The following is an 11818-nucleotide window of genomic DNA, read 5'->3' as shown; positions in this document are numbered from 1 at the left end:
TTTCTTTTAAAGTAAATATATTTATATATTATATATATATATAATCTTTTATTAAAATCAAACCCTGTGAAACTTTTGGATTTGAAAAAGACAGTGGAATGGATGGAAAAAAATGTGGAAGTAAAAACAATTACAGCTAATTCTTTTCACTTTCTTCAATAGAATTTGACTAAATCTAGCTTCATTTCATTCTTCTTTTTTTTTTTAACCAATAATTTTAATTTGTTTTCTTCCGAAGACATTTGTAACAAAAGATAAAAAAAAATTCTGAAAATGTTGAAATCTTCAGCCTTTTTTAAAAAGAATTTTCCTTTCTGTGTTTTTTTTTTTTTTATTCAGATTTATTTCTGTGAGATCAGTGCAGACCAAATGTCTGGTATTATTGGAATCAAATGAAACACGTTCAGTTTATAACAATATTTCAGTTGAGTTTTTAAGTTTTTTTTTTAACATTTTAAGTATTTCATAATTGGAATTTTACATTCGAAGTTCAATATTTAACAGCAGGAATGACAGAGCAGTTACAGCAGATCGTAAAAATAATCCAACCCTTGTCCAATCTCCCAGATAGAAATGCCTGTATGTAAATATTCTGCTAGTTCCAGCCGGGCTTGTATTGACATCAATGTTGGATAGTAGACAATATGTTGACCAATTCCAGTCCTGAAACATTAGTAACCAGAAAGATTAATATTAGCAATAGAAGTCACAATGGTAAAGTCTGCAGATGCAGATGCCAGGCCACACAAGCGCTGAAGACATTTTTCAGCTGCCTCACATCTATTATATTACAAACGACAGCTCCCTCTGTTGACAACAATTTGTCACACTGAGGAAAAGGGAAGAAGGAGATAAAAGTATGTACACAACAGCAAGAGAGAGGGAGGGAGAGAGAGAGAGAGAGAGAGAAAGAGATTCAAATGAATGCTACTGGCACATATACACACCTCTATCTATTTATCTACCTATCATTTATCTATGTTAGGTGACAGCATGGCCGTGTGGTTAAGAAGCTTGCTTCCCAATCACGAAGTTTCAAGTTCAGTCCCTCTGCATGGCACCTTGGACAAGTCCAGGGCTGACCAAAGCCTTGTGAGTGGCTTTGATAGACAGAAGCTGAAAGAAACCTATGTGTGTGTGTGTACCTTTGCCTAGACACCATGTGATGATTGTAAACAAGCAGTGGTGTCCATTTCCAGTTTTTCTTGAAAACCTGTTTGGCCATGGAGGAAAATTACGTTGCTTGAAGACAGGTGAGGGCTGGCAACGCAAAGGGCATCTGACCATAGAGAATCTGCTTTAACAAGTTCTCTCTGACCCATGCAAGCATGAACAAGTGAACATTAAATGATACTCATGATGATGATGATGATGTATGTATGCTGTGCTGCTTCAGTCCTCACTGCAATCAGCAACAGGTACCGAATCAATCTGATGAAGCCTCACACTGCAATGGTGAAAGCTGGTCTCAGGATGTCAAACCTCACGGGAATGTGACATTTGGTGAGATGCTGTGTTAGAAAGAAGTCATCCAACCTATGCAGGCATGAAAAAAGCAAACACAAAAAGGTAGTAATTACGTTGAGGAGTGTACCTACTGCGTACCCTTACAGTATACTTACTTGTATTGTATTGTATGTTCAAAACTGTTTTTGTCCCATTTTATCTCAGGTTTATGTTTTTTTAAGATTTCAATATATCTGAAATTAAAGACAAGAAATAAATTTTCACAAAATAAATATTTCAATCCAACTCTTAATTCTTTCTATCAAAGAGCATAGACTCGAAACGTAGAAGACTTTTCCATTGTTCCCAAGCGTTAAACTAATACACCTGCTTGTTATTCCTACACTTGTCTTCTGTAAATCTGAACGACATATATTTATATAAAATCATATCCACACATATTGTTACAGTATATTAACCAATAGTGTAATCATATTGAAATATATTATCATACTGATATACACTGTTACCATATCAATACATATTAGAATGATATATAGTGATATTATATCACACAGGGTGATTGGGCTAAATTTGATAGCTTGCATAAAAAGAAAAGAAAAACAGTCTCCCATCCCAAAATTTAAAAAAATTGAGAAAATAAAAAAATATTAACTAGATTGTGACTGGGAGATAACAGTTTATTCAATGTAGCTGTCCTCAGCTTCCATTATGGCCTCAAGACAGCTCTGAAACTTGGTGCATGCATTCCACACCGAACGCCTGGGAAGTAAGTAATGTAAAAGAACTGCTTTGAGTCCTATGACTTCTAGGGCCGTCACCTGATTTCCATAGATGACCAAGGCCACAACATTACTCCTGAATGAGATACAAATTAGTCAAGAGTTTTTTCATTTGCAACTGAGAGGGCTTTGCGCAACATAAAATGATGCTCATGAACACAATGCGTCACCCAGTCCTGGCATCAACATCATGATCTGACAATTGTGACTGCAACACCCTAACTACCAAGACAGGTCTTCAAGAACATTTTTACTGTTTTTAAATTGTAATGTGTTTTTTCATCAATGATTCATCAGACTGTACAGAAACACCACTTGACAAAGATGACTGCCAAATAGCATGAACAGACTACAGTGTGTGGTATGGTCTTCAACTAGTGTAGGATGTAGCCATGCTTGGGTACTGATTCTCTGGTTCTTTCTTAGCTTGAATATGAAATATCTTAATACTAACTTGTTTCCAATAATTGGGTCTCCAGATCCAGGAACAAAATCATAACCATAGAAATTGAATCCAAGTAAGATTTTCTTTCTTAATGTTGTATTTAATAACGGTACCAAATTCTCAACACACATTTTCATCCAAGCAAGAGGGCTGTTTGGACCAGGTCTGTGAATAATTAAAATAAAATGTAAAAATCTGTGTTAACTAAACAATGTGACATTTTGAAATTTGAATGCAAACTAAATGTATAAAAACAGACCGAAAGATGAATATTCATATAAACAGATGAATATGATTGGGTGTCTATATTTTAGATACATATATACAAATATTTATATAAATGCTTGTGTGCGTGTGTATAACAACACGGGCACAGGTATGTCAATATTTGACACCATCCATCCACCCACATTACATAGCTATACCATTGCAGTTATCTCTTACTGATTTCCTTAATGTCAGCTCTTCCCCCACTTCAACTAGACTACTCCACCTTACATCTGGTCAGCAGTCTACTTGGTAGCTACCATCTTTCGTATCTGTTGTCAGGATTCTTTATCACTCTGCCAACTCTACTACATCATGTCTTGTATATTCAGAGTAAGCTTCTGCTGCTGCTGCACTTTCTCATACTTGCATGGGTCAGATGAAATTTGCTGAGGCAGATTTTTTTACAGCCAAATGTCATTCTTGTCACCAAGTCTACTTTCAAAGCAAAGTGGACTGAGTGCTTTTTTGTGTCACCAAGTAGCTGGCAAGACAACACCCCTTGATTGATGGGGGTGCTGTACTGAGGGAGGTGTAGTGTTGGGGTGGGGGACAGATAGTATTGAGGGTGGTGATTTATGTCAGGGGTTGATGGACGAATGTATGATAAACACAGGATAAGGTATCTTACTGTGGAGAAGACACATGGCTACCCCAGCTGCAAAAGGAAAGAAGACTATGGTGATAAGGTGTCAGAATAACCACAAAGTATAACAGGAACCCAATGAAATACTGTTACTTACTTATATGAATTTGAATAGTCATATGTCATCAAACTGAACTGATCTATGTGAGGTGAAAGGGCATCAAAGTCTTTCTTGTTGAACATTCCTTCAGTTCTGTAATAGAACAACATTGGTTATTATAACAGCCTCTCAAACACAAAATTAACATGCCATTATTAATCCCCTAATACAACAGCAGATATAGGAAAATGTTAGGTGACCCCAGCAAAGTCTCAAAAGCAATAGTTTGGTAGTGATTTGAGATTACAATTAAAATATTATTTCACTACAATAAATATAAAAACATTTGAGACATGAAAATGAATACTGAATAGAACTGTTTCATTAAATGGGAAATATTCTACATAAATTAAAGATATTTGAAAGGAATACAAAATGGTTTTCAGAAATTGAAAGCACGTTTTCATGTATTGGTACGAAAGGAAAAAAAAATTCTTACCCCGATTCAGAAGATGGCGGTATAACAAGAATAAGAACACGACCAGCTTCACGAAACATCTGTCCCATATGGGTCAAAAAATGAATCAAATCCCTGGAAAATTGCAAAAATAATAAAGATACCATAAATATGTGTGTCTGTATATACACACACAGAGGATGAAATACTGACGACTGATTTCAAGATGCTGAGCCTTACAAAGGGCTGAGATAACTGGAGCCTTGCTATACTGAAGAAGACCTGTCCACCATTGTAGAATTGATATCCTAAAACCACCTTGGTAATGTTTGTCCATAAGGGACGCTGCCCCACCCCCATCCTCTCTGCCCTGTCAAGCTTTTCCCCACTACTTCTCTATCACATAAGAGCAGGATAGGCACAAAATACACCCCCCACTTTTCCCAGTTACCTTTCTTCCCTTCACCCCAAACCACTTCTCACTATCTTCCCCTGCCTTCTGTCTCCATCAATCACCTCCTTTCTCTATCTTCTTTCCCCTCTCTGTGCTGCTCTCCATCAAGCAGGGAAAAGTGGACGCCATGGTGATGATGATAAACACTCAACAACCCAACAACCTTCTTCTAGTTTCCACCTATTAAATCCACCGACAAGTTTTTGGTTGAACCAAGGCTGTAGTGGAAAGGAGAAATGTTTTAGATCAGAATATTTTTGTAGAAATTCAATTCTTAGTGTTTGTGAAAGATAAAACTTACGTTTTACGGTGTCCACCAAGCTGAGACCAAATCTCCAAGACTATTCCGTGAAAATTTTGATTCTAAATTGAAAGCGGAATAATGATTCCTTTATTTCAGTCACAAGGACAACATAAAAACATATAAGAGGTTGCAAAAACAGAGACAATTTTGGAGTGTATATACACAAATTACAATGTTAATTGATACGGTTGCTTGATCTGTTAGAAATAGCAGGCATAAAGGATAGTAATGATGGCTGGAATTCCTCTGATCATTGATTTATTTAATCAGCAATCACCTAAGACTGAACAACAACAACGACAAAGGTATTTTGTTATATACTTTACTATTTTCATAATTAATTGGAACAAAGGCATTTTGACAGAAATACAAGAACAAAAAGGTTAAAAAAAAGAGAAAAATCACATTGGATAAGTAGTCCTAGATAGACTATGTTCAAATAAAAGACACATTAGATAAGTTGTTGTAGAGATATAATATGCTTGAATGAAAAACAGGATGGTGACAGCTTGAATATCTTTAATCATAGACAGACTGGATGGAAACTGATCTGGAAGTGATCTACAAAATCAACAAGACAGCACTGCTTGATAGTAAGCCATACCTTGATAAACTTTAAAATAGTTTCAACACAATCTTCAATTTCATCTTCGCTGGAGAATAAGTGAAGATAATCTTCCCCAGTCCAACCATCAAACAACATTCGAGGAACTGTGGTAGATATAAAAGAAATAGTTAATATAATCATTATATAAACAATGTTACATTTAAGTAATTGTGATAAATATAAAGGAACTTGTTATACAGGGAACTGTGATAAATATAAAGGATCTAGTTATAGAGGGAACTGTGGTAGACATAAAGGAACTAGTTATTTAGGGAACTGTGGTAGATATAAAGGAAATTGTTAGTATACAATCATCATATATCAGATGTTACATTTAGGGAACTACACCAACACCCTAACCACTAGGGGCACTGTATAGTGTGGGATGTAGTGTATTAGCACTGAATGTACAGGGTGTGGTATACACTATGGAGCAAACAGTGCAGTATAAATTAAACAAATGCAGATTACTGGATATGTGAGGAGGTGAATCAGTTCAGCACCTCTATGGAATCTGATCAAGGATTCTTAATAACAACATTTACAACATTAACTAGTTCTTGGGTAAATATAACTCACAGATTTTGGTATTGCGACCTTTTGTGACCTCTTCAATCCAATCTGCAAAAGAAAATATATTCATTAAGAGAAAATTCTAAATTAAGATTTATGTTAAATATGAGAAATATTTGTAGTGTGGATCAATGAATACAGCAAGGGTGGTCATGGTGGGAATACTATTGATTAAACTTCTATTTTATTACATACACCTGTATACACCTCATAGTATTGTCCTGTTGAATACTAGTATTTGCTTGGTCACTGAGTTCCTTTAGTAGAGGTCATTCAGTGAAGACCATCGGTTTTGTTGTTGATATTTAAACGATGATGATGATGATATATATATATAATAAGGGAGAGAAAGTAAAAGACATAAATCATTTAATGCACACACAAATATGATAATTATTTCTATTAATGTTAATTATAGTTGTGACCATGAACAGATCAACACGGTTCCAATAGTAACAACAACAACAACAACAAGGACAATGTCAGAAATATAATTACTTCTATCAATGTCATGTTCTCCTTGTACAACGTAAGCACCGCTTGGTCTTCTCTTCACTTGTAACCAGACTGGAGATACGTAAGTAAACTTGTTGCCAAATTGTCTTGCTAAGTCATAACCATGTGAATTCCACTGCAATCAATGATACCATCATTAATTCATTTAATTCTATTAAAGGAAAAAAAGCTTCATTATTTATATCTGACGGATATTTGTCCTCATCTTGTTTGGTGTTAACACAATGTTTTGGCTGACATACCCTCCAGCCTTCATCAGATGTCTTGGGGAAATTCCGAACCTGGGTTCTCATTCCTAAGGTATTTTTGAGCATAAAGATTTTGAAGTTGAAGAAAAAGTTAGTTGACATGGAAGACTGGAATCCATTTGAATAAGGGTTACATGTATCATGATGATTCACACTGACCATCAAAATGCCAACTTTGATAAACTGCTGCTCAATGCTCTGTGAACATTGTAAAGGCTGTAAGCCATGACATGGACAGTTGCAACAACATTGTGAAGCCATTCTGATTGCATCTTCATCAAATGTCCATGCCAAACAGCTGGAGACTGGTCAAAGTCTGGCTGGAGGGGGTTACTGCTGGAAGGCCATGTATAGCAGTAGGATTTGACTCCTTGCTATACCTCTAGAAAGGTGTCAGAAGTTGTTGTTGGAGAATTTCTGACTTCACTGGCTCCCTAATTTCCCTGATTATAATCCCATGGATTACCATGTGTGGGGTGCAGTTGTGAAAGAAACTAACTACTCTGCAACACCAAGGTTAAACTGGCGGCCAAGATCGAGGAGTTTTTCAAAGATCTTTCCAGGGACACAATAAGGAATGCATGCACCAAGTTCTGGAGTTGTCTTGAAGCCAGGGCGGAAGCTGGATGTGGCTACATTGAATAGACTGTTAGTTCCCAGCCATAATTTTGTTGATATTTTTTGATTTTCTCAAATTGTTTTATTTTTGGATATTGTGTTGTCTTTCCCTTTTATGCAAACTGTCAAATTTAGCCCAAATGCTTTGTATAAATATATTTCTCTTTTAAGTTTGGATCCAAACACCATCTTAATATCATAATTTACCAATATACATTTGTATTTTCTAATAGTATTTTTCAGACAATATCTTATATGTTAAAGAAAGAAATCTCTCAGAAATTTTCAATTATTTTATAAATTAACTGAAATGCACAAAAGACTGGTCAAGAAAAAATTAAACAATGAAACAATAATTCAAGTGCAAACAACCATGGAAAGTAGTTAAGATGACTAACTGGTGTAACATAGGCCAAAGTTTCTCCACGGAAATTCTTAACTTCACGTCTTGTGTCGCAATAGATACCATGTTCTTTGATTATGTCTTTCGCTTTCACCTGTTCAGTGACAAGACCTCGTTGTATGACTGTTTTATCAGAGAGTTTAGGCTGAAAGATGGACGCACAGGTGAGATTATACAGCAAAATGGATATTGGTTGTTTCAGAGAGAGATAGAGAGAGAGAGGCAGAGAGTCAGTAAAATAAAACATCGAACAATGGTGTACATAAAGGTCACTGTTACGTGAACAATATTTTAACAGAAATGTTACTGAATTCAAAACTTTAGCCAACAAGGGATTACCCAGACTGTGATGGTGATGAGGGTGCATTCATTCATTTCTAGTGATTCAAACAGAACACAACTAAGGTTATCCTCTTAAATCATTTACACTCTCTCATGCACACTGCCGTTACCCATCCAGCAGAGTATGCTAGCTTCATTTTTTTCAAGCCTCTGCAAGTTCTCGGTAGTCAAAGCCTATGTTTCACTACCATGTAGCATAGCTGTACATACGCAGGCATCATACAATCTACCTTTCATTCTGAGGGAGAGGCCCTTAGTTACCAACAAAAGTAGAAACTCTCTTGACTTCGCCCAGCCTGTTCTTGTCCTAGCAACTACACTTTCAGAACTTCCTCCTCCACTGCTAACTTGGTCTCCTAGGTAACAGAAACTATCTACTACTTCTAAGGGCCCTCCACCCACCCACCCATTTGAGGAAGTCTATCGTCTGCATATTTTTAGTGCTTATTGTACCCAAACATTTTCCACATGCAAAGTTCTCTGTTAATCTTCCTGTGATAACACTACACCTTTGGTGTCCAAAGCTTGCACTGGGTACAACACATGGAATTTCTACCAACATCTTTCTTACATATCAAGCAGGACCATTTCCCTGAAGGGCTTTGTGATTTGTCTGTCTTTGACTTTGCTTTTTGTTAAATTAACTCTAAAGCTCTTTGATTCCAGGCCTTGCTTCCACACCTGAAATTTCTCCTCTAGGTCAGGTAGTGATTCAACTATATGAACAAGGTCATCAGCATAAAAGAGCTCCCAGGGGCATCTAGTCTTGAATTCCTCTGTTAAGGCCTGGAAGACTAAGATAAACAAGAGGGGGCTGAGAACTAATCCTTGGTGAATCCTACCATCACTTGACAACTGATGTTGGTGTGTTTACCTCCCAGTAACTTAGCTGTTCGGCAAAAGAGACCGATACAATAAGCACTAGGCTTACAAAGAGTAAGTCCTGGGGTTGATTTGTTTGACTAAAGGCGGTGCACCAGCATAGCCGCAGTCAAATGCCTGAAACAAAAAAATGAAAGATTAAAAGATACATATAAAAATATATATCTAAATATACACACACACACACAAACTTCCCGTTTCTATCTACCAGATTCCACTCACAAGACACATTGGTCAATGCAAGGCTAGAGCTGCAAGCACTTACACAAGATGCCAAGCCAGGAGATCAAATCCACTACACAGTCATGCTCATATCTCTACTGCATATACAACATGTATGAGTTATGGCCTTAGTAAAATTTCTGAGACAAGTCAAAATCTTTCAGACATTATTACAAACACTTTCTATCCCCAGTTTTCAAAAGGTTCTACTTTCAAACCATACAACCGGTCCCTTAGTACCAGTTCTTAAGAACTAGTGTAACAATTTTACTCCCTCACAATTCAAACTTTGCAAAGAGATAATCTTACTTTTACTTCTTTTGGCTTCTTCTTCTTCTTGTCACTCTGTGATAATGTTGCAAACACAGGCGAAAGTAGGCATACTATGGTCACATAGAGAAGCAGAAAATGCTTCATGCTGTCTCCCTTGAGGTGTCACTGAAACATTGAAGTAGAAAACATAACAACACACTGCAATTATACATTAACAAATCATCAAAGGTGAGCATCATTAATCGAAAAGTTAATTTCATTCACCATTAACCAAAAAGTTAACTTTGACAACTGCTAATCAGTTAATTATTTCCTAATGGAACAGAAATTATTAATAAACTGCTAACATTAATTTTTCTTATAGAACACCCCCCCCCCACCAAGTCAGTTTTTGTTCTAAAACCACTTGAAAACACTTAAATCTGTTAACTTCAATTAAATTGAAGTGAACTCAAATTGACTTCAGTTAACGGAAGTTAATTAGTCCAATAATGATTTCCAAAGTTAACCTCGTTAATTAACAATTAACAGATTAATAGTTTGGTACCCAGGTTTGCAAATCATAATGAATGGCAATATATTATAAGTCTTTGCATAATACCAGCAATTCTGGTGGGGAAGGGGTCAAGTCAGTCACATCAATCCCATTACTTGACTTGTATTTAATTGTACCAACATTGAAAAAATAAAAAGCAAAATTGATTTTGGTCAGATTTGAACTCAGAATGCGAAGAGCCTGAAGAAATGCCTCGAAGTCCTTCGTCTGCTGTGCTAACCATTTTTGCCAGCTCGTGCCTTATAATAAATCAAAATAATCAGCAACAGTAAAATGTAATAAACAAACAAACAGAATACAATGCAATGATGTGATACAAACACACTGTATGTTGGTGAACATAGGCTTGCGTAACTCTAACTGACAATTAAACCATTATATACCCAAGAATCACTATTATTGCAGCTGTTATTATGACATTTTTATGTAGAGAACAATTACCATAGTGACAAGGAAAAGATTTTATTACAAGTTACTAAATATAATAATTACCAGCATACAGGCTGTCTACATAGGTCAGGCTATATTCCATTAGAACAAGAAAGGGCTTATAAACCATTATTATTACTGGGTCCTTATGTCTATCACACACATGTACAATAACAGCAATGGTTTCTAATAGAGGAATAAGGTCAACAATTTTGAGGTGAGGAGTAAATCAATGCTACTGACCCTTGTACTTGACTTATGACTAATTTTTACGATGAAAGGCTAAGTTGATTCCAGTGAGATTTAAACTCACTATTTCCCTTTGATATATATATATATATATTCAGTTAGAGGTTAAATTAACCTCATTAAGGGATGGTGTCATCCAATGAATTAGTGGTTCAATACCTAATATTTGTTGTGAATAATAATATTCATAAAACAATAGGTTTATATTTTAATCACAGTTTGTGATCATTCAAAAGAAACAAAGAAAATGGAGATAAAACATTTGATAAAAATTTTTGCAGATAATAAATTTTTATTAAATGCTATATCTCCATTTTCTTACTTTCTTTCGTGTGTGTGAATAACACCTAGAAGGAGGTGCTTTTTCCACTGACAGAAGTGAATGGGTTTTTTTTTTTGCCCAGGAGGAACTGATGTCATCAGATGGTATCTAACATTCATCAGGTGTTTCGATCCTAGACCATAACACTCTCCCATCGGTGGGTCAGTAGAGATGGCCAAATCACTGCTCATCTCCTCCTGGCTTCCAGCTTAACTCCTCTCTCTTGCTCCAAAGTCAACAAGAAGCTCTTTCAGATGTCTCTCCCATCCTGCACACAGGATATATATATATATATATATATATATATAGATATATATGTATATATACAAAATGTAACCACATGTGAATCGTCGGCGATTTTTTCCCCCTCCGTCTTCCTTTTCTCTTGGACTTTCCTGTCTCTGAAGAAGAGTTTTGCTCGAAACGTAAAACCACCTTTCTTTCCTTCCCTGAGCGTCTGCTAATACTTTACATGTACCACGTACTCGCATCGTTGTTTTTTTTTTGGCGGACTGGACAGGTTGCCAGCTTGCCCAATGGCAAATAGGCCCCGTACCATTAGAATCCATATACGGGGGCCCCTGAGAATTTTTTATTCACTCCTGGAGGAATGCATTAATCATTTCAGCCTGGCTGTGTCTGTAGACAGTTGAAAAGAATAATTAAAAAAAAAAAATCAAATGATAGCATTGTAGTTGCGGATGGGCCCCCTTAGT

The 11818-nt window shown here is 36.1% G+C and overlaps 2 protein-coding genes across 4 annotated transcripts in view; one reads left to right on the top strand and one right to left on the bottom strand.

The window, feature by feature from the left end:
- Positions 1–6559, top strand: part of LOC106876573 (uncharacterized) — a 16392-nt gene extending 9833 nt beyond the window's left edge. The window contains exon 6 of the transcript XR_001410258.2: positions 6461–6559. The gene's annotated coding sequence lies outside the window, so the exon portion shown is untranslated. The remainder of the gene's footprint in view (positions 1–6460) is intronic.
- LOC106876572 (chitinase domain-containing protein 1) overlaps positions 320–11818 on the bottom strand; it is an 18861-nt gene continuing 7362 nt past the window's right edge. For all 3 annotated transcript variants that reach the window (XM_014925174.2, XM_014925171.2, XM_014925173.2), the window contains exons 2-12: positions 9583–9711; positions 7823–7972; positions 6541–6673; positions 6049–6090; positions 5467–5573; positions 4860–4921; positions 4147–4239; positions 3705–3800; positions 2704–2859; positions 1623–1700; positions 320–663 (exon numbers count right to left, since the gene is read on the bottom strand). In XM_014925174.2, the coding sequence (XP_014780660.1) occupies positions 522–663; positions 1623–1700; positions 2704–2859; positions 3705–3800; positions 4147–4239; positions 4860–4921; positions 5467–5573; positions 6049–6090; positions 6541–6673; positions 7823–7972; positions 9583–9690 (1167 nt within the window). In that variant the 5' untranslated portion in view covers positions 9691–9711 and the 3' untranslated portion in view covers positions 320–521. The remainder of the gene's footprint in view (positions 664–1622; positions 1701–2703; positions 2860–3704; positions 3801–4146; positions 4240–4859; positions 4922–5466; positions 5574–6048; positions 6091–6540; positions 6674–7822; positions 7973–9582; positions 9712–11818) is intronic.

Source organism: Octopus bimaculoides, chromosome 10 (genome assembly GCF_001194135.2).
Source record: "Octopus bimaculoides isolate UCB-OBI-ISO-001 chromosome 10, ASM119413v2, whole genome shotgun sequence".
NCBI classification, from domain to species: Eukaryota; Metazoa; Mollusca; class Cephalopoda; order Octopoda; family Octopodidae; genus Octopus; species Octopus bimaculoides.
The sequence above is the reverse complement of the archived record's forward strand: the minus strand, read 5'-3'. Positions and strand labels throughout refer to the sequence as shown.